At 44.6% G+C, this 19,754-nt stretch overlaps 1 protein-coding gene across 3 annotated transcripts in view; it reads right to left on the bottom strand.

Annotated features, from left to right (window-relative positions):
- DENND5A (DENN domain containing 5A) overlaps window positions 1-4,147 on the bottom strand; it is a 108,932-nt gene extending 104,785 nt beyond the window's left edge. For 2 of the 3 annotated variants that reach the window (XM_082341408.1, XM_082341409.1), the window contains exon 1: window positions 3,720-4,145. In XM_082341408.1, the coding sequence (XP_082197534.1) occupies window positions 3,720-3,834 (115 nt within the window). In that variant the 5' untranslated portion in view covers window positions 3,835-4,145. Of the gene's footprint in view, window positions 1-3,719 lie in introns of all 3 variants that reach the window. The other variant, XM_082341410.1, reaches the window with a different exon arrangement.
- Window positions 4,148-19,754: the final 15,607 nt, after the last annotated feature.

Here is a 19,754-nt window from a genome sequence, read left to right as displayed (position 1 = left end):
AAGCCCTCTCTTCAATTCTTGGCAAGACCCACCACTCAGAGCCTGGGAAACTGCAGTAGTGGATGCATAAACCTAGGATACTTATATCTCAATGCTGGGTGCAGGTCAGTGCAGAGGAACGTAAAGATTCCATAGTAAGAAATAGGTTATTAGCATTCTGGAAACTTAACTCTCAGGCAGAGATAGGGAAAGCAAACTCAGGACTCCCATGTCATGGTAAACCTTCTCCTGCAGTTACCTGGTGGTGACCATAAGAAGAAAAAGGGAAAATGAAGATGCCCAGAACATCCATCAAAGAGGCAGAAAGAGGGACTGGGCTCTACTACCATCTGCCTCCCCACTTAGAATGGGCCAACAATAACGAAAAATGAAAATCAAAAACGTTTTTTCCAGATTTGCTTATCTCCTTGACAAACTGAAAAAGCTAACAAGCAGATACCATTTCCTAAAGTTGGCTAGACTTCTGCTTCACCAATGGATTACCCTTCTCTCCTTCAACCCAAAGTACTCCCTCAACTAACCAGAAGAGAAAACAAAATTAATTTTCATATCTTCCTCTGTTCCTTGCACAACAAATAACTACATGACTTGCCTAAATGCTTAAGTCTAGAGGAAAGGGGAGAGGTGACACGGAGAGACTCCTATAAATTCAATGATCAGAGTCTATATTCAACACAGCAAGCTCTATGCTTATTGCTGCAAACAGAAAAAAATGAATCTTAACCTTTCTCCATAAAGCCAGAAGGAACACTGAGCATCTTTGATCTGCTTGTTCTGGATTCACTCCTAGAGTATAGAAGCTATCTGATGTATATCTTAATTTGCTTGTAGAGAACATAGACTCCTTGGTACCTCCCTAGAGAACCTGGGTGCAATTCACAATTTCCTGTAGTTTCACTTACCGTGACATCATCAGTTTAGGAGCTATAAGGCAGAGAGAAAATGCACCCTGGAGAGTCGCAAGACTGACCCGCAAAGAGCTATTTGTATTCTGTTTTGTTTTCCTCAAAGATTCCCTCTGGGTAGTCCAGATTCCCCTATCAACCCACCAGAAATGAAATGAAGGAAAAGAAGAAATCCTTCAATCAGTGCTTATTCTAACAAAGGTCACCTATTGAATAAATAGTCTTGGCATTCCACTACTGCAACCACACTTAAAAAGACAGAAAAATACCTTTCCTTACACATTTTATACAGCTCATCCCCCCCCTTCTTTATTCTCTCAATAAGCTTTCACAGGTATATAATTTGAGCTTGCTGAAAAGCCACATAATTAACAGATATTCACTAAAAGAGAATTAACCTTTTGAGAGTCTACTTGATGAGACACTTTTTATTTACATTCTCTTTTTCATAATGAGGACCCCAGCAGAGTTATCTAACTTGGCCCCCAGTCACAGAGTTAGTCAACAGCAGAGCAAGAATGTTTAACCCCAAAACCCATGCTCTCACTGACAAATCACTTCCCGGCTCCACTCCTAAGCTTTACCATTTGCAAAACATTCTCTTTATTTTTTAAAATCGAATGTCTATATAATTTAATAGACACTTAGAGGCACAACATAAAAATAACACTGGTTTATTCCACCAATTTAAAGTTTCTTTTACTGGGGAGAACTGTGTCATTTTTAGTCTTTCTCAACATGTTAGTGTTTTCTAAAGACCCAGCCAAGCAATGAGATGCAGTTTAGTGTCACGAGAGGAGCACTGGATCAAAGTCAAGCAATTAACTAACAGGACATAGGCCCTACTGTCCTTCCTGGGCCTCATTTTCCTCTCTGAGGTCCCTTCTAGCTCCAGTACCATGAACTGAATTCCAACAACTACTGATACATCGCAAAGTCACAAATTTAACAAATAGGAAACACACATGAAAAATTAACATCAGTATTATAAAAATTTGAAGACCTAAAAAAGTGAACTTAAAACTACCCCCAACAAGAGGCCTAGTATTAGCTGTATTACTGCTTCATGATTTTTTCTCCACCTGCTATTGATTTGAGGAAATAGTGTATTTGCTCTGATCTTGTTAAAGGTCATTAATTTACCACTTTTTTAAAAGTCCATTTTGACAAATTGGACAATCTAAAAGAAATGGATAAATTTCTAGAAACGTACAACCTACCAAGACTGAATCATGAGAAAATAGAAAATCTGAGCAAACCAATAATGAGTAAGGAAATTGAATCAGTAATCAAAAACCTCCCAACAAGAAAAACCAAGGACCAGATGGTATCCCTAGTGAATTCTACCAAACATTTAAAGAAGAATTAACATCAATCTTTGTTAAACTCTTCCAAAAAACTGAAGAGGTCAGAACACTTCCAAACTCATTTTACGAGGCCACTCTGATACCAAAGCCAGGTAAGGACACTACAAGGAAAAAAAACTGTAGGCCAGTATCCCTGATGAATATAGGTGTAAAAATTCTCAATAAAATATTAACAAACCAAATTCGATAACACATTAAAAGGATCATACACCACGACCAAGGGGGATTTATCCCTGGGATTTAAGAATGGTTCAACATATGCAAATCAATAAATGTGATACAACACACTTAAAAAAAAAAGAAGTCCATTTCGAAGTATGCACCTTTTTTTTTTTTCATAAGAAACACTGAAATTTTTCTGATGGGGGAAAAAAAACCCACACAAAACCTCTCCTGTCATCTCTGAAGCAAAGTAAAATTAGTCAACAGGATAATCACCCTCAGGAGAGAAACTTTACAGTAAACACATCATGACAGAACAGTAGAAAGGAGTATCTCTCATCAAATCAGGATGACACAACAAACCTCCACCCACACGAAACCTGCAAACTGGACACTCCAGACAAAAACTTTTCCAAACCTTGAGATTCAAAGGCTCCAATGACGGTGCAGTGGAGTTCGCGGGGATTTTACAACTCTGACACCGGTGCAGTGGAATTCATAGGATTTTACAATTCTGACACTCTTGGGCAATTAGTGCCAAATCTGATCTGGGCCCTATCTTCACTTCCCCACCACTTCCCTTCGAAAGATGACTTGAGAAGCATCACTACGCAACCCAGGCTCTCCAACTAGGCTGCTGCCCTTTTATTCACAAATGACGCTGGCCTCATAAAGGACATAAATTATTTTCAATAAAAAGGCACGGCCCCAGGGTACAAGCCCTTTCTAGATGTAAGGGAGTTCTCATCCTTCTTGGTGTGGCCCAAGTTCACTTTATTACTTCACGTCCCATCAACCCAGGGGGCCCAGCCCAGCGCTCGGTTAGAACGGTTTTGAGGAACTGCAATCACAGCCTTCTTGGGAAGAGGCCAAATAAACTCACCAAGTTTTTGGTTTGTTTTTTTTTCAGTCTGGGTGGAACTTACTTTCACCAGGACGTGGGATATCTTCCTCCCTCCCTAATGGGTGTTCGAGGACAAGCTTCCCTTTATTTTATACTAAGTCACTCAACCTTCACCAGACTGTGAAGACAACCCTTCTCTCCTCCTCGTCCGGGAGGACGTGGTCACAGCTCAGCGGGGAGCAGGGGTCGTTCGGAACCCTCAAGGCTCAGAGGCCCTCGCCCGTTTCCCCTCCTCCAGAGTGACGCCCCCTACTCCGCGCCCGCCCTGGGTCCTTCCGACCGACCCTCGCCCTGCTCCCGGGACAAAGCGGAGGTGGGGTGGTTTCCTCGGGGGTCCCCGGCGGCCGCGGGGAAGCAGCCCCGGGCTCAGCGCGCACTCACCCGACAGCTCGTCCGGCTCCAGCCCGGTCTCAGTGTCCAGCCCGCAGATGACAAAGTAGTCGGCGAAGCGACTGGGCGCCGAGCCCCCTCCGCCGCCGCCGCCGCCGCCGCTCATGGCGCCGGGGCCGAGCCGGGCCGGGCCGTGCGGAGCGCGGAGCCCCCGCACCGGGCGCCCGCCCGCCCTCAGGCCGCCCCTCCCGCCGCCGCCGACGCTACCGCGGCTCCGGCCGCCGCCCCCGGCCTTGGCCCGGTCCCCGCGGCCGCCGCGGCTGCCGTGACGGGGCAGGGGGGCACCGGGCCGCCCCGCGCCGCATCCTGGACGCCTTCCCCTCCGCGCCGCCGCCGCCGCCAGCCGAGAGCGCCGCGGCCGGAGCGAGCCTGGAAAAGGGCGTAAAGCGCTGAGGAGAACCCCCACCGCGGCCCCCCTCCCGCCGCGCCTGCGCAGGCGCCTTCGGGGAGGGGGCGGGCGCCTCGCGGAAAGGATGACGTGATGCTCTTCGGGCAGGCTGGCCGCAGCTTCCCAGGCGGTCTCCGCAGCGCGGCGGGCAACTACTGGGTCGCCTGCAACCTCCACCCGCTCGGGGCTGCGACTCCTTTAGGGAAGGCAGAGGAGGTGCGGGATGGATGGACGCATCCCGCAGAGCCGGGACCCTGGCCCACGCTCCGCCTCCCACTAGAGGTCCGGCGGTCTCCTGTTTAGACCGGCCCTGTCACAGCAATAGGGTCGCAGGATTGAGCTCGGAAGCCCACCTCATCCGAACTCCAGGAAGCCCACCGGCCTAGACCCCAGATAGCCCCTTCTCCCTGACCCCGCTCCCTAACGTCCACGCCCGGCCCTTTCCCGAGTAGAGCTGAGGATTCCCCCTCTTTTGGCCGAGGTGGATCTGCCCGCCCTATGTTTACCCTTGGCTTACAAATGGGGAAACTAAGGCTCAGAAAGAAGCAAGGTCTTTCCCCAGGGTTACATAGAGTCTAAGAGACAAAGCCTGGACCAGAATCCTGGGCTCGTGGTTAGTCCCCGCTCCCTCCCCCCGAGTCCAGCCAGGCCTTTTCCCATGCACCAGGCTGTCCCTTTTTCTCTCCTAGAGCCTCCAGAGACCCATGCCACTTGGGAGCTCCCCTTCTGCTTCTGAGAATTCTCAGTTCCATCCCTGAGTCCATCCTCCTGAGAGAAGTGGGTGATGAGGAGGAGAGAAACTTGCCTCCTGGTACTTGTGTTGGGACCCTGCGATTTGGTTTCCCACAGAAGCTAAGCAGGAAACTGGAGATCAGAAACCAAGAAGGCAATATGTAGAGTGGTTACTAAAATGGGCTCTAGAAACGGAATGCTTAGATTTGAATCTGGACTTTATCATTTACTGTGTGACCTTGGGCAATCTCCAGGTGCCAGCAGTCATGTTTTCTGTGAAGATTACATGAGATAAATACGCATACAGGTTATGTAGTCAGAATAGTGCCTGGAAGTAGAAGGCACTCAATAAATATTAGAGATTATATTATTATTCCAGCAAGAGGTGTGCCTAGGGTTTGCTCTGGCAGGCTGCTGCTAAAGGCCCTAGAAGGCAGCTGGCTTCCCCAAGGGCTGACCCTGGGCTATCTCCTGGGTTCTCTCCTGGGTACCTCTCTTAAGTATTGGTTTGGGGGGGGTGTGGCTTGGAGGTCACAGCCAATGTCACTTGGAACCATAGTACCTGCTCCTCTTTGTATGTAACCTGCCTGAACTAGTAAGAGAAAAGTGTAGAAAAGGTAGCTTCACAAAGTGCATTTAGGGTGATGCCTCACCCTATCTTGCATGCTGGGGATGCAGAGACAGTAGAGGAGGCTTAGAGAGCTAAATGGTTACAAAGCACAGAAGGGGGGCATCTTTCCAGGTTGGGGGATGGTCAGGGAAGCCTTCCAGAAGGAGATATAATCCGACCTGAGTTCCAAAGGATCAAAAAGAATTTCTCAAGTAAAAGGGGGAGGAAAGGATGATTCAGGCAGCGTGTGCAACAACAGGGAGTGACAGATTAAAATGGTTGCATACAGGCAACAACAAGTAATTCATTTCTCTGGGAGATAGAGAATTAAAAAGAGATAAAACCAGGGAGAGAGGAGGGGGACAGAGCAGGAAAGGCTTCCAATGCCAAGCTAAAGAATTTACCCTGTAAATTTACCCTGTGTTAGAGGAATGGTAAACTGCAGGAATTCAAGCTGAGGAGGGACTTCCCTGGTGACACAGTGGTTAAGAATCCGCCTGCCAATGCAGGGTACACGGGTTCGAGCCCTGGTCCAGGAAGATCCCATATGCTGCGGAGTAACTAAGCCCGCGTGCCACAACTACTGAAGCCTGTGCAAGGCACTGCAATGAGAAGCCCACACACCGCAAAGAGTAGACCCTGCACTCTGCAACTAGAGAAAGCCTGCGCACAGCAATGAAGACCCAACGCAGCCAAGAATTTAAAAATAAATAAATTTAAAAAATAATAATACAGAGCCTTAATTTTTAAAAAATAAAGCTGAGGAGTGACAAGAGCTGACTCACATCTTAGAATGATCACTCTGGGAGTCACGTGGAAGAAGAGACTTCAAAAAGTCTTAATTATCCTCAGTTGGAAGCCCAGAAACTTTTTATCCAATGTGTCCAGGGTGATCAGGTGCTAGGAGACCTCTCACACTAACTCAACTCATAAAACAAGTTAGAAACGAAAGACTGTATTAATTTGCCCTGGGAAATGTAACTGCTCAGAGGCCCAGAATACTCAACTGTAAAGTGATCTCCCTCCCAATAGGAAATATGTTTGGCAGAATGATAGCTTCTGCCAGAGTCAGAGAAAAAAAACAGAGCTGAATGCTTTTAAGTTTTAGTTTAAATCCTCACCCCCACTCCTACTAGCTATATGAGCTGAGGCACATCAGTTAACTTCTCTGGAATGAGAATAATCAACGTTACCCCCACAAGACTGCTTTTAAGTTTCATAAATTAATTTTTTTTAATGAATGAAGAAAGGAATTTTAAATATCTGGAACATAATATACTCTTAATAAGCGGCAACCTGGGGCACCCACTTCAGCATGAAGGATCTGAGAGAGAGCAAGTCAACATCTGAGGGAAGATAAATCCAGGAAAGAGCATGAGGCAAAAGTGTGCCTGGAGTGGTCAAGGAGCAATAAGAAGGTTAGGGTGGCTGGGAAGTGTTGGGGGTGGGAGGAGTGGGAGAAGATGGTAGGTGTGGTGATGTTGGCTTGCAGTTCACCAAATAATCATGTTTCCCTTTCCACAGTGTGTGGAGCTGTTCCTAGGAAGCAGCTGCCTGGTCAGGGACAACGTTTCCCACCCCACTTGCAGTCACATGTTGGTCATGTGACTGGTTCTCACCAATAGAATATGTGAAGGACTTTATGTGTGTCACTGCTAGATTAGTGTATTTAAGAAGCAAATGAGGGGGGACTTCCCGGTGGCGCAGTGGTTAAGACTCCGTGCTTCCAATGCAGGGGGCCGGGTTTGATCCCTGGTCAGGGAAATAGATCCCATGTGCATGCTGCAACTAAAAGTTCACATACCACAACTAAGGAGCCTGCGAGCTGCAACTAAGGAGTCTGCCGGCTGCAACTAAGACCCAGCACAACCAAATAAATGATTTAAAAAAAAGAAGAAGAAGAAGCAAATGAGGGGACTTCCCTGGTGGTCCAGTGGTTAAGAATCCACCTTTCAATGCAGGGGACTTGGGTTCGATCCCTGGTCGGGGAACTAAGATCCCACATGCCGCAGGGCAACTAAGCCCACACGCTGCAACTACTGAGCCCACGCTCTGGAGCCCACGAGCTCTGCAGCCAGCATGCCACAACTAGAGAGAAGCCCACACACCGCAACGAAGACCAAGTGCAGCCAAAATTTTTTAAAATAAATAAAAAAAGAAGCAAATGAGAGAAAAGGGAACCCTTCCTACACTGTTGGTGGGAATGTAAGTTGGTGTAGCCACTATGAAAAACAGTATGGAGCTTCCTCAGAAAACTAAAAATAGAATTACCATGTGATCCAGCAATCCCACTCCTGGGCATATACCCAGACAAAACTATAATTCAAAAAGATACATGCACCCCTATGTTCATAGCAGCACTATTCACAATAGCCAAGACATGGAAACAACCTAAATGTCCATCAAGAGATGCATGGATAGGGGTTTCCTTGGTGGCGCAGTGGTTGAGAATCTGCCTGCCGATGCAGGGGACACAGGTTCGAGCCCTGGTCTGGGAAGATCCCACATGCCGCGGAGCGACTGGGCCCGTGAGCCACAACTACTGAGCCTGCACGTCTGGAGCCTGTGCTCCGCAACAAGAGAGGCCGCGACAGTGAGAGGCCCGCGCACCGCGATGAAGAGTGGCCCCCCACTTGCCGCAACTAGAGAAAGCCCTCGCACAGCAACGAAGACCCAACACAGCCAAAAATAAATAAATAAATAAATAAAAATTAAAAAAAAAAAAAAAAAAAGAGAGATGCATGGATAAAGAACATGTGGTATATATATGCAGTGGAATACTACACAGCCATAAAAAAAGAAAGAACTATTGCCATTTGCAGCAACATGGATGCAACTAGAGATAATCACACTAAGTGAAGTAAGTCATAAAGAGAAAGACAAATACCATATGATATCACTTATATGTGGAATCTAAAATATGGCACAAATGAACCTATCTATAAAACAGAAACAGACTCACAGACATAAAGAACAAACTTGTGGCTGCCAAGGGGGAGGGGAGTGGGGGAGAGAAGGACTGGGAGTTGGGGATTAACAAATGTAAACTATTATATATAGGATGGATAAACAACAAGATCCTACTGTATAGCACAAGGAACTGTATTCAGTGTCCTGTGATAAACCATAATGTAAAAGAATATTAAAAAAAGAATGTCCATATGTGTATAACTGAGTCACTTTGCCGTACAGCAGAGATTGGCACAGCATTGTAAATCAACTATATTTCAATTTAAAAAAAATTTTTTTTTAAATAAGCAAATGAGATGAATTAATTAATTAACATTTAAAGAAACAAATGAGGCTTCTTCCCTCTCTCTTTCTGCCTTCCACCAGCTAAAAGTAGAGAATTGTGAGGTTCTAAGGAATGGCAAAACAGAAGACAGAGGAGCCTGGATCTCTGAATCAACTACATGGAGGAAAGTCTCCAGCTGACCAAGAATACCCCCACTGGACTCTTTGGTGAACAAGAAACAGACTTCAATTGTGTGAAGCCACTGGTACTGTGGGGTTTATTTGTTATAGCAGCTAGCATTACCATCACCCAAGTAGAATATGTTGGGGTAGGGGAAGCAGATCACGGAGAGCCTTGTAGGCGCACTGTAAAGATTTTGTCTTTGTCTCTGAATAAAATGAAAAGTCACTGTAGAATTTTGAACAAAGGAGTGTCATGATCCGCCTTGTTTAAAAGGATATGTAAGGTACCATTTTAAGTGCTTCATATATATTAACTCTGCCTAGAACTTGTCCTGAACTCAGATTTGTATATCCAACTGACTTCTTATCATCTCAATCTGGAGGTCTAAGAGGCGTCTCAAAGTTAACATATTCCAAATCAAATTTCTAATTTACACCCGTAACATGCTGCCCCTTCCACATGCTTTCCCCAGCTCAGTAACTGAAAGCACTTCATGCTTTCAGTTCATGCCAAAAACCTTACACTCATTCTTCTCTCTCTCTCTCTCTCTCCCTCCCTCCCCACACCTACACACCACACACACACACACACACACACACACACACACACACACACACACAGTCCACGTCATATCCATTAGAAAATTCTATTGGTTCTGAAAATTTTAACAATGAGTAAAGCATAGCACAGTTCTGTCTACTTTTAACCCTTGTTTGGTTCAGAAAGTTATAAAAGGAAGCTGGAAAAAGAACAGGTTGCTGAAAATGTGAAACATCCTGGTTACATGAAATCCAGAAAATCACTAAGCATGTTTTGAAAAATACTTTGTAACTATATCTTATAAGTTACCCCTACCTTTAGTGAGTGTTGCTGGATAATGATATCAATAATGGAAAAACCGGGAAAAAAGACAAATTCAGGGCTTCCCTGGTGGCGCAGTGGTTGAGAATCTGCCTGCTAATGCAGGGGACACAGGTTCAAGCCCTGGTCTGGGAAGATCCCACATGCCGCAGAGCAGCTAGGCCCTTGAGCCACAGTTACTGAGCCTGCGCATCTGGAGCCTGTGCTCCGCAACAAGAGAGGCCGCGATAGTGAGAGGCCCGCGCACCGCGATGAAGAGTGGCCCCCGCTTGCCACAACTAGAGGAAGCCCTCGCACAGAAATGAAGACCCAACACAGACATAAATAAATAAATAAATAAAATTAAAAAAAAAAAAAGGCAAATTCATATTGTATAAAATACAATGATATATACAGGGCATGTAATAAATTCCTTATTTTTAATATAAAAGAAAAAGTATATAATTTTAATTAATAAATCAGTTTCTTTCCCTTTGCTTAATATATATTCAACAAATATTTTTAAAATGTCATTTTGAAAGACACCGGATTACCTGCCTTATTATTCCCTTGGGTGTTAGTTCTTCCCTGGAGAAATGCAGGAACAGCAGGGCTAACCTTGCAAGTCTGTACCTTACAAAAGCAACACCAAAGTAAAGGGAGGGAGGATATGATCACAATAGATCAGCCCAAGAGCAGAGCAAATGAGCCCCTAGGAAAGGTCCACACAGATCTGCTCACAGAGCCAAACCTTGCTTTGAAAGCTGGAATGAGGTCATTGGCGTATCTTCAATCAACACTAACTGCAAAATTGTATATATTTGTATTGCAGTGTTGTTTGTAAGAGAAACCCCCTTCCCCCCCAAAAAAACTGGAAACAATCTAAATATCCAGCTTTAGGGAACGGGTTAAAGAAACTACAGCTTGTAAATATTGAAATATTATGCATCTGTAAAACAAAACAGGAAGAAAAGGAAAGAAGAAAAGACAAGGAAAAAAATAAAAGAGACTCATTAGGTACCGATACAGAAAAAAATCCAAGGTGTATCGCTAATGTAAAAAGCAAGTGCAAAACTGTGTGTGTAACAGTTCAAACATGGAAGTAACCTAAGTGTCCATCGATAGGTGAATGAATAAGTAAAACGTAGTATATAGATACAATGGGATATTGTTCAGCCTGAAAAAGGAAGGAAATTTTGACATATGCTACAACATGGATGAGGCTTGAGGACATCATGCGACGTCGTTTTGTGACATAAGCCAGTCACAAAAAGACTAATACTGTGTGATTCTATTTATATAAGGTACCTAGAATAGTCAAAGTCATAGAGACAGAAAGAGAAAAGCGGTTGCCAGGAGCTGGGGATGGGAGGAGAGGAATGAGGAGTTACTGTTTAATTGGCATAGAGTGTCTATTTTGCAAAATAAAAAGAGTTCTGGAGATGGATGGTGGTGGTGGCTGCAGAACATTATGAATGTACTTAACGCCTCTGAATGTACACTTAAACGTGATGAAAATGGAAACTTTTATGTTATGTGTATTTTACCACAATTTTTCAAATTGAGAAAAAAATCCGCAGTAAAAATAAAATAAAATTGGGGCTTCCCTGGTGGCTCAGTGGTTGAGAATCTGCCTGCCAATGCAGGGCACACGGGTTCGAGCCCTGGTCTGGGAAGATCCCACATGCCGCGGAGCGACTGGGCCCGTGAGCCACAATTACTGAGCCTGCACGTCTGGAGCCTGTGCTCCGCAACAAGAGAGGCCGCGATAGTGAGAGGCCCGCGCACCGCGATGAGGAGTGGCCCCCACTTGCCACAACTAGAGAAAGCCCTCACACAGAAGCGAAGACCCAACACAGCCAAAAATAAATTAATTAATTAAAAAAAATAAAATAAAATAAAATAAAATAAAATTTCAAGGTAACTCATCATTCTTTGTTTGTTCTGAATTTACTTCTTGGACACTGGCTTTTAAAAATGAAAAAGTAGATCTGAGCTGAAGATACAAGTAAAATGTAGGAGAAAGCAATATAGGGGTAGGGGATTAAGAGATAGATACAAAATATTAGGTAGAAAATAAGCTACAAGGATATAGTGTACAACACAAGGAGAAAGCAATATAGGGGTAGGGGATTAAGAGATACAAAATATTAGGTAGAAAATAAGCTACAAGGATATAGTGTACAACACGAGGAATATAGCCAATATTTTATACTAAGTATAAATGAACCATAACCTTTAAAAACTGTGAATCACTACATCGTACACCTGTAATTTATATAATGTTGTACATCAATTATACTTCAAAAAAATAAAATTAAAAATAAATAAATAAAATGTAGAAGAAACAAAGTCACTTATTAAAGAACAGCTCTGAGTGGAACTCTGAATGGATCTCTGAAGTCAGACACCCAAGGTTCAAATCTCAACTTTACCATTTACAAAATCTGTAATTTTAGGTAAATTTCTTAACCTCTCTGTGCCTTAATTTTTTCATCTGTGAAATGGAGATAATGATATTACTTGCCTCATATGTTTGTTGTGTGAATTAAAGTGATACATGTAAAAAAAAAGGTGTGTGTAATATGCTATCATCTGTGTAAAAAAGATAAAAGAAATATGTACTTTATTCTTTCTTGTATATGCATATACTATTTTTGGAAGAATAAATTATTCTGTTAAACTTTATTGCTTCTAGGGACAGAAACTGAATGACAGGGATCGGTAACAGAAGGGAAATGTTTCATTATACATTGTTATGTATTTTTTGAGTTTTGAACCATAAGAATGTGTTATCTACTCAAAAAATAAGTATTATTAAAACTTTTTGAAATGCCATCCCCTTCCTCAAGTCTCCCCTACTCACACAGCAAGATTAATCTGCCAGACACACAGCTCTGGTCATGCTACACCCTGCCAGTCAGAATCCTCAGTAGGGCACAAACTCTTCCTAGTGTGACTGCTAAGGCTTTGTATGATCCAGGCTCAACGCACCCATCCTATTATTCTTCCAACATCCCCCTTCACACAGTCTGTCTCCAGTCAAGCCTTACTACTCACTCAACTACTTTCCCAGCAGTCACCCCGTTTGGGACCGTAGTACCCGTAACCCATCCTCACCTTGGCATTTGGAAAGCCCAAAGTTAATCACTTATTTGTGGCTCTTCCTCTGTTACCCACCTGGGTTCTTGGACTCTTTAATTAATAGAAATTGATAAGAAGCCAGATGAGAAATTCAGGCAAAGCTTTATTGGGACTCGTGCTGCAGCACAAGGGAGGGAAAACAAGTAACAAGTGCCCTTGCTCGCTCCCTGAGGGGAATGAGTTGACCCCTTAAATGGGGTAGGGGCGGGTCCAGGGGTCGAGATGGAGGGGTGGCTTGGATGGTCCACCCACCCCCTTGGTGATGCTGTGTGCAGGGATCATGTGCCACACCCTGCTTTTGCTCCTGACACCTCAGAAGTGGCAGTTGGGCTTTTGGTCTTTTTGTATCTTGTTGTTCATAATTTGCCCCAACTGCCCATGCATACAGTTATTTTTAGTCCCTTGTGCAACCACTGCAGCAAAGGGTCCAAGGCCCCAGGTCCTAGCCTGTCTCACCTCCACACCTCCCATCTCACCCGTTTTCTCTGATTTGTGTCAGTAAACACATACAAAACCTCCCTGCCCCTACCTGAGCCTGATAACGACCTAGAAGTTCAGGCCTTAGATTGGGGCCCTGCTAACCCAATTTAGACCTGTACCTCTGAAAGGGAGAAAGAGCTTTGTGGATCCCAAAGTCCCTGGGCCTCTTCCACTAAGAAAACCTCAGGAGCAGGAACTTCCCTACCTCCTCCTTCCAAACTAAGCCTGCTCTGAGGTGAAAGGGAAAAGTGGTTAGGCAGATGGGAGGACCTTGGCCTGACACACCATATAGGCTAGGAGGCTGGGACAGCCCCCCTTACCCTCCCACCTGTACATTCTTGCCTTGGCCTCAGGTAGAGCCTCTGAACAGAAGATAGGGCCAAGGCTGGACTCCAAGCTAGTATCAGATTAATTGCCCTCCTTCACCTACTGACCTCCCTCGGGGCCCAGCTAATGCAGCACCTCTTCTAAGAGTCCACAACTGGGGACTCCTAGAGCCCTCTGCATCTCACCACACAGGGTCTTGATACCACCACTCAGTTTCCCTCCCCCAAAGCAGTCAATGTCAGCAATGCCTTGTTTATCCTTTCAGAGACATATCTATACTAACAGGGCTGACTCCACCCAGCGAGACCCTGCCCACTCCCGGCTCACAGCATAGCATTCAAGAAAGGTCAGCTGGGGGCTTCCCTGGTGGTGCAGTGGTTGAGAATCTGCCTGCCAGTGCAGGGGACACGGGTTCGTGTCCTGATCTGGGAGGATCCCACATGCCGTGGAGCACCTGGGCCCATGAGCCACAGCTACTGAGCCTGCGCGTCTGGAGCCTGTGCTCCGCAACAAGAGAGGCCGCGATAGTGAGGGACCCACGCACCGCGATGAAGAGTGGCCCCCACTTGCCGCAACTAGAGAAAGCCCTCACACAGAAACGAAGACCCAACACAGCCAAAAATTAATTAATTAATTAATTAATTAATTAATTAAAAAAAAAAAAAAAGAAAGGTCAGCTGGTGAACCCAGAGATTCTCAAAACCCTTCCTCTCCAATGCTCAGTGAAGAGTTCACCATGTGCAAACTGAAATGAATCTCACTGATCATACAGAAAAACATAAGCTTCACAATATGGTCTTTCTTAAGACAAGAAACACAAATACATCTGGGTAAAGAGTGACACACCCACAGCCATCTCTGGCAGTCAGCTCTCTCTGCACACTGATCCATGTCCTGCTGTCCCACCAGCCCCCAGTACCTCATTCATAACCAGTATCAGGCTCCTCATGTCTCTCAACCACACAAGCTCCCTAAATCAGTTGAAAATCAGGCATCACCTTCAGCCACCATAACTCACGGCAACAAAGAAGCCCCAAAGAAGAGTCAGCAATCAAGCAGGATCTGCTGCCCCGTGGCCTGGGGAAGTATGAAGTTGAGCAACAGGAAGAGCAATTGCTGATAATGTTCACATGTGATGCAACTTTCCCAAAAGTTGTGCATGAGCATGTGCATGTGTTTATCTATACACGTCTGTTTATTTGTATGTGAATGAACATTTGTATATAGAGTCGATCATGTATATGTAGGCACTCACATATATTAGATGTGTGTCTTGTGTATTTGCATGTGTAAACAATTGTGTTGTGTGTAGTGTGTGTATGTTTGTGTGTGTTGTATGTATCTGAGGAGGCTGAGACAGGGCAGAGTTGCTAGACCAGATAAGCAAAGGGGTACCTTTGGCTCTTGACAAACCTAGGAGTGACTCACTGGTGGTCCCTCTGTCCCCTCCTCCCTTCTATCCTCCTGGGTTGAGAGCATTTTGAGAGTCTGGGTGGATGGCCTTATATGTGCTGTATCCGGCCCTCTCCCTTAGACTGTGAACACAGTCCCTTGCTATTCCCATCAACTTGAGAGCCAAGAGCTTTCTGGGAAAGGCCAGATGGTCTCCTGAGGGGAAGTGAAAGGCCCTTGGACCAGATTCCAAAAAGAAGATATATTTAACTGTGGCTGAGCTCTCAAAGGTTTTTAGGGGGTGATGGAATTGTTATATATCTTTTTTTTTTTTTTTTTAATTTTTACACTTTATTTATTTATTTTTGGCTGTGCTGGGTCTTCGTTTCTGCGCGTGGGCCTTCTCTAGTTGCGGCGAGCGGGGGCCACTGTACATCGCGGTGCGCGGGCCTCTCACTGTCGCGGCCTCTCTTGTTGCGGAGCACAAGCTCCAGACGCGCAGGCTCTGTAGCTGCGGTGCACGGGCTTAACTGCTCCACAGCACGTGGGATCTTCCTAGCCCAGGGCTCGAACCCGTGTCCCCTGCATTGGCAGGCAGATTCTCAACCACTGAGCCACCAGGGAAGCCCTGTTATATATCTTAACTGTGATGGTGGTTCCATAATTGTATATGTTTGTCAAAACTTACAGAATTGTACACTAGAAAGGGTGAATTCTAAGACTTCCCTGGTGGCGCAACGGTTAAGAATCCGCCTGCCAATGCAGGGGACATGGGTTTGAGCCCTGGTCTGGGAAGATCCCACATGCTGTGGAGCAGTTAAGCCCGTGCGCCGCAGCTACAGAGCCTGCGCTCTAGAGCCCGTGAGCCACAACTACTGAGCCCAAATGCCACAGCTACTGAAGCCCATGTGCCTAGAGCCCATGCTCTACAACAAGAGAAGCCACCGCAATGAGAAGCCCGCGCATTGCAACAAAGAGTAGCCCCTGCTCGCCACAACTAGAGAAAGTATTCGTGCAGCAGTGAAGACCCAACACAGCCAAAAATAAATAAATAAATAAATAAATTTATTTTAAAAAAAAGAGTGAATTCTACTGTAAACAATACCTTAATAAAAAATATGGAAAAGTCTGTACAATCGACAATTGAATATGTTAGTATTTTTTTCAGCTGACTATAAACGAAAACATACAGTCACACTATCAATTTTCTAGGTTATATCAATTTGCCTTTAGTATTATAGACAAAAAATGTAAGAATAATTACATATAGAAAAATTAAGGATATTTAATTACTGAAATGATTAAATTTATAATAATGAATTGACAGAATTAAAACAGCACAAGACTTTGAACACATCAAGAATTAACTATAATCAAAATAAACTGAACTTCTAAAAAAGTTCAGAGCATTATGTCCTAGTTTATATTTGGGGAACACTTTGTCTTTATTCGTACATAGGGGAGATGTTCTCTTTTTTTTTTTAATGTTCTTTTTTTTTCTTTTTTAGCTGCGCCTTGCGGCTTGCGGGATATTAGTTCCCCGACCAAGGACTGAACCCAGGCCCTGGCAGTGGAAGCTCCAAGTCCTAACCACTGGACCACCAGGGAATTCCCAAGATGTTCTCTTTTAAGAGTACAGTTTAAAAAAAAAAAAAGAGTACAGTTTAATGTACTCTGTGGGCAAGGAAGAGATATTACTGGGTTGCTGGTAACTGTGGAGCTTGCAAAAGAATTATTAATGATTGTTATTAAATGCAGTATACTCACAATATCCAATAATCCTTCAGCAAATGTTAATGAAATTGTTTGGGTTTTTTCTGAGTCTGAATAAAAGTTCATGAAATTTCAAGACAAGGAGGAGAAGGAAGAAAGAAGCAGATGCCACTCCTGGGGACTGTAAAGGAGTATGGCTCAGGAGCCAGGAAACCCGAGTTAAAATCCTGACTCTGCAATATACTCAGGTGATGTGACCTCGGTAGGTCCCTCATTCTCTCAAGTCTTCTGCTTACCCAGTTCTACAGAGAAGGGCTTGGCCCTGAGTACAGTTTCCAATAGCTGCATCATTGAGAGTTCTTTCATTGCTTTCCCACCTCAGGGACCCTATAATTAGAAAGACATCTCTGGGGGACTTCCCTGGTGGTCCAGTGGTAAAGAATCCACGTTACAATGCAGGGGACCCAGGTTCCATCCCTGGTCAGGGAACTAAGATCCCACATGCCGAGGGGCAACTACGCCCGTGCGCCACAAATACTGAGATCACACGCCTCAACTAGAGAGCCTGTGTGCCACAACTAGAGAAGAGAAAAAACCCACACCCACACACCACAACTAGGGAAAAGCCCTCATGCTGCAACGGAAGATCTCGAGTGCCTCAACGAAGATCCCACGTGCCACAACTAAGACCCGATGCAGCCAAAAGTAAATAATAAAATAAATAAATAAGTAATAAATAAATATTAAAATGAGGAACTACTGGTTTTCTCAACTGAACGCCTCTGAGGCTACGATTTGGAGCTGTGCCTGGGCCACCCCTTGGCCTGCTGCCTCAACTCCTGTCTGCCGCCCACTGTTTGCTAAGCTCAGGCTGTAAGTTATCCCCATTTGTGCCTCTGACTTCTGGGGACCCCAAGGGTAACAGGCAGGGCTGCCATTCACTATACAGACAGAGCATTGCCCCAGAGATACCATTCACTGTGGTCACTATTCATTCACATAGTTATTATGACAGTTTTCCAACAGATGGCAGTAAAGTATCTTAAGAAAGAGGCATCTTTTTCTAGTTCACCCCGAATCACAGTATGAACTACCAGTGGGGCTGCATTTTCTCTGCATTGCCCAACATGGTGCTGGTCAACAGCAAGACACAGGAAGTAGAACTGGGCCTCACAGAACTAGAAAGTCAAGTCAACATTAGTTGTTCTCTCTCTCTCCCCGCGCCCCGCCTCCCATGGCTTCTTTTAGCCCCTCTGCTCCTTCTTCTCCCTCACTTTCCATCCTCACTCCTCACTCATCTGTTTACAAATGTCTATACTGGATATATAATAATAGTTGGAGTCAACATTGATTCTTACCTCCTTCTATTACACCCAGGGCGACTTCCATGGGCTTTCCACCTATGCACAGGACTCTGTATTCAGAACTTGGTTTAATTCTGGGCTGTTGCAGTTTTAATTTTTTTTTTTTTTCTTTTGGTCGCCTGGAGGGGTTTGCCTTAATTCCCTGACAGGGATCCAACCGGGGGCCCAGAAGTAAGAGCGCCAAGCCCTAACCACTGGACCGCCAGGGAATTCCCTTAAAATTCTTAGTAACTTTATCTTTGAACTTGTGTTTTATAAGTGAAGTCTGATGGAATGAAGGAGCAGGCCCATGAGCAGATGCCGTATGAGCAAATGCATGTCGGCTGTTCCTTGCTGCCTGATTCCCATACAGTGTCTGCAATACTCCACGGCTGGTGAATTCCGGTGGACCTGTGATGCTTGGGAATTCAGCGAGACTTAAAGCCAGTACAGGGCAAGCATGTTATGTCTACAACTTCATAAGTAGGGGTGCTGACTACCCTGCCAGGGTGTGCTTTCTATTCAGACCAGAACTTGCTTCTAACACAGAAAGAGGGCAATGGCACTCTGAGAAATGCAAACGACTGAGGAACCCTAGCATATTCTTATTTATGTGACTTCCTTGTTGTAGCCAATGACTTGCTAAAAATGGTGACATAGAAGGAAGGGGGAAAACAGGGCAACCCATAGTTCCTTTTCCTTTCAGGCCTTTCTCATTCATCAGTAAGTCGAAGAATGCTGGTAGAAGGAGTGCTCATCAAGAAGTGAAACAAAAACGGTTGAGGTACTTTTTGCAGTATTTCCAATGTTCATGTAAGAATAAAGTGAATATGCATGTATGAGCGTCACAGTAGAACTGTATAATTTCGGTGCTTCTACATTCAGTTAAATGCTCTTATATTTGCATTTAAAACTGCCACTGCACAATATAAAGATAAATATAAAATTCAAGCTAATAATTTACAATCTTAATTTTTCTTTGCTTAGACCAACATTAAACACAAACACCAGGACAAATCAAGAAGACCCTGGAAGCAAAGAAAAATGTTTACATTCAAGGACTTTTTTTTTTTTTCTTTTTTTTTTTGGCTGCACTGGGTCTTTGTTGCTGCGCTCAGGCTTTCTCTAGTGCAGTAAGCAGGGGCTACTCTTGGTTGCGGTGCAGGGGCTTCTCATTGAGGTGGCTTCTCTTGTTGTGGAGCGTGGGCTCTTGGCACGTGGGAATCGTCATTGACAGGCGGATTGTTAACCACTGTGCCACTAGGGAAGTCCCACATTTAAGTACTTTTAATGGCACTAATTTTTTTTCTGCTTTTTGAACAAAGGGCTCTACATTTTCTTTTACTGTGTTCCCCATGCTATACATTTCCTCCGGGTGTGTGACTCACTTATTTTGTAACTGGAAGTCTATGTCTCCATTCTTGAAGTAATACCAGTTGGTTGGGACTGCATCAAACTTCCCTCTCATCAGCAAAGGTCCTGTACTCAAAGAGCTCATGGTTAGTTAAGAGCAAATAGATCTAACTACATTGAGAACATTTAGTCCTTTAACAGCTGTACAAAAATTCCTCATGGAGGAGACTGCCTTGTAGTTTAAGGCTGAGATTCCAAAGATTATCTTTTAAGATGGTAGATCCTA

Source organism: Balaenoptera borealis (genome assembly GCF_965194805.1).
Source record: "Balaenoptera borealis genome assembly, chromosome: 11".
In the NCBI taxonomy this organism is placed as follows: domain Eukaryota; kingdom Metazoa; phylum Chordata; class Mammalia; order Artiodactyla; family Balaenopteridae; genus Balaenoptera; species Balaenoptera borealis.
The sequence above is the reverse complement of the archived record's forward strand: the minus strand, read 5'-3'. Positions and strand labels throughout refer to the sequence as shown.